This window comes from Centruroides sculpturatus, unplaced genomic scaffold (assembly GCF_000671375.1).
Source record: "Centruroides sculpturatus isolate CEXI.00-Female unplaced genomic scaffold, Cexi_2.0 scaffold123, whole genome shotgun sequence".
NCBI lineage: Eukaryota > Metazoa > Arthropoda > Arachnida > Scorpiones > Buthidae > Centruroides > Centruroides sculpturatus.
In genome coordinates, this window is record NW_019384538.1 from 813,448 (window position 1) to 815,371 (window position 1,924).

The following is a 1,924-nucleotide window of genomic DNA, read 5'->3' on the forward strand; positions in this document are numbered from 1 at the left end:
AAAGCTTCAACTGGGAAATTTTACCTCATCCACCATATTTGCCAGATATTGCTCCCAGTGATTATCATCTTTTTCGGAGTTTGCAGAATTTTTTAAAAGGAAAAACTTTTGAGGATGAGAACAATGTAAAAAAGGCTATTTCTGAATATTTTGATTCAAAACCGAAATCATTTTACAAAGACCGGATTAAAAAGCTACCATCAAGATGGGAAGAAATTGTACAAAATAATAGTGAATACATTATAGATTGAAATAAAATTTAATTAAAATTTTTTATTGCTTTTTTGTAGATAAAAATACGCATGAACTTATGGACTGACTTGATAAATCATTATATTCATTTAAAAACTTCTGTATTCAGCTGCTGACTTAATGCAATTAATTTATTCTAATTCTCATACGTTTTTAATAGTTCCTAAAGTTATTATAGGCATTTAATTTTAAGAGTCTTCTCATATTTCTCTGTTTTAAAAAGAAGTATGGGTCCACCAATGCCCGAGTGGATGAAACCATTGAACACTTGTAGTTGATTGTGGGTTTCGTGCATCACGTGGAGATTTACGGGTTTTATTCACGTTTGTAACACCTAAATGAGGACCAGTTTCCCATAAAAGACCTGTCGGGAGACATTCTCCCTCGCAGACCGACCATATGTCGTGTTACCGTATATAACCAAACTAAAAAAAAAAAAAAAACGGTCCTGTGGACCATCAGGTACCAGAAAATCTGTTGTCAACCTGTGAAGTATAAACGATTTCCTTATATTAAATATATGATTAAATTATCTTATAAATTCCTTTATTGTAAAATATTTAAAAATAATTATAACATAAGCCTACATTAAAACAAATTTCTACTTTTTAATCGCAAATAATTCGTTTGGAAATAGGAAAATATTTAAGAATGATATTTAATGACTTTTTTTTAAATATAATTACAGAAGGATTTTGAAATCTGCGAGAAATTTTGTGACGAATCGTTAATTAAAGCAATTAAAGAAAATAAAACCGTAAGACATTTTAATATGAAAATTTCTATATTTATGACCTTAGAAAATTAATTAATTAGAAAATTAATAATTTAGTAGTAATTAATAGCAGTGTAAATGAGAAAAATAAATTTAATTTTGTGAGTTATGCAAAATATTTTAACCACTTTGATCATTCGGCCGTTAGTTTTTCGTATTTAAAATATCGAGTGTCTGAGATTTTACTTGTTACCTATTTTTATAATATAATTTATGATAATTAAATATGATCTATTTAAATTTTGTTATACAGAATCCTTCAATTCTTTAAAACAATTAACACATGACTTATTTCAAATAGGCTAATGCATTAATTAATAAAATTTCAAATAAATTTTTTAGTTATCGGATGACGAGCAGAAGTTCGTCGAACATTCGGCTCCCGAGGTAAATTTATCTTTCATCTTTTACTTTATTTTTTTTTTTTATTTTCTGGGAATAATTGTAAATATCTTAAATCATTTTTAGAAACCAAGTGATGTTTCCCATTGCGAAGATTACGTCCACAAAGTTATGGTAAGTTGTAAAACTTTTTTAAAAATGTACCGATAGAAAGAATTTTTAAATACAAGTCGACCCCCTATAACACTGTTGATTATTCCGTTTTATATGAATTCCATGTTGTACGAGTCACTTAGATCTTACAAATACGTGTGCCGGGCTGTGAACGGCTCACGTATTTGTAAAATCTAAGTGACTCGTATAATATGGAATTCATATAAAACGGAATAATCAACAGTGTTATAGGGGGAGTCAACTGTACTAGATAGCTACTTTAGTAATACTGTAGTACATGCAACTTTTTCTGTTTATAAATTAGTGTAAATATCAAATTTTGTACCATAGAAAACCATAGGGTACAGCGCACTGAATGTACTTTTTAGTTTAAAAATAAAT

At 28.3% G+C, this 1,924-nt stretch overlaps 1 protein-coding gene across 2 annotated transcripts in view; it reads left to right on the forward strand.

Annotated features, from left to right (window-relative positions):
* The window catches only part of LOC111623312, a 23,865-nt gene that overhangs the window by 18,302 nt on the left and 3,639 nt on the right, over nucleotides 1-1,924 (forward strand). The window contains exons 6-8 of one of the 2 annotated variants that reach the window (XM_023365842.1): nucleotides 941-1,009; nucleotides 1,370-1,414; nucleotides 1,496-1,543. In XM_023365842.1, the coding sequence (XP_023221610.1) occupies nucleotides 941-1,009; nucleotides 1,370-1,414; nucleotides 1,496-1,543 (162 nt within the window). The remainder of the gene's footprint in view (nucleotides 1-940; nucleotides 1,010-1,369; nucleotides 1,415-1,495; nucleotides 1,544-1,924) is intronic. The other variant, XM_023365841.1, reaches the window with a different exon arrangement.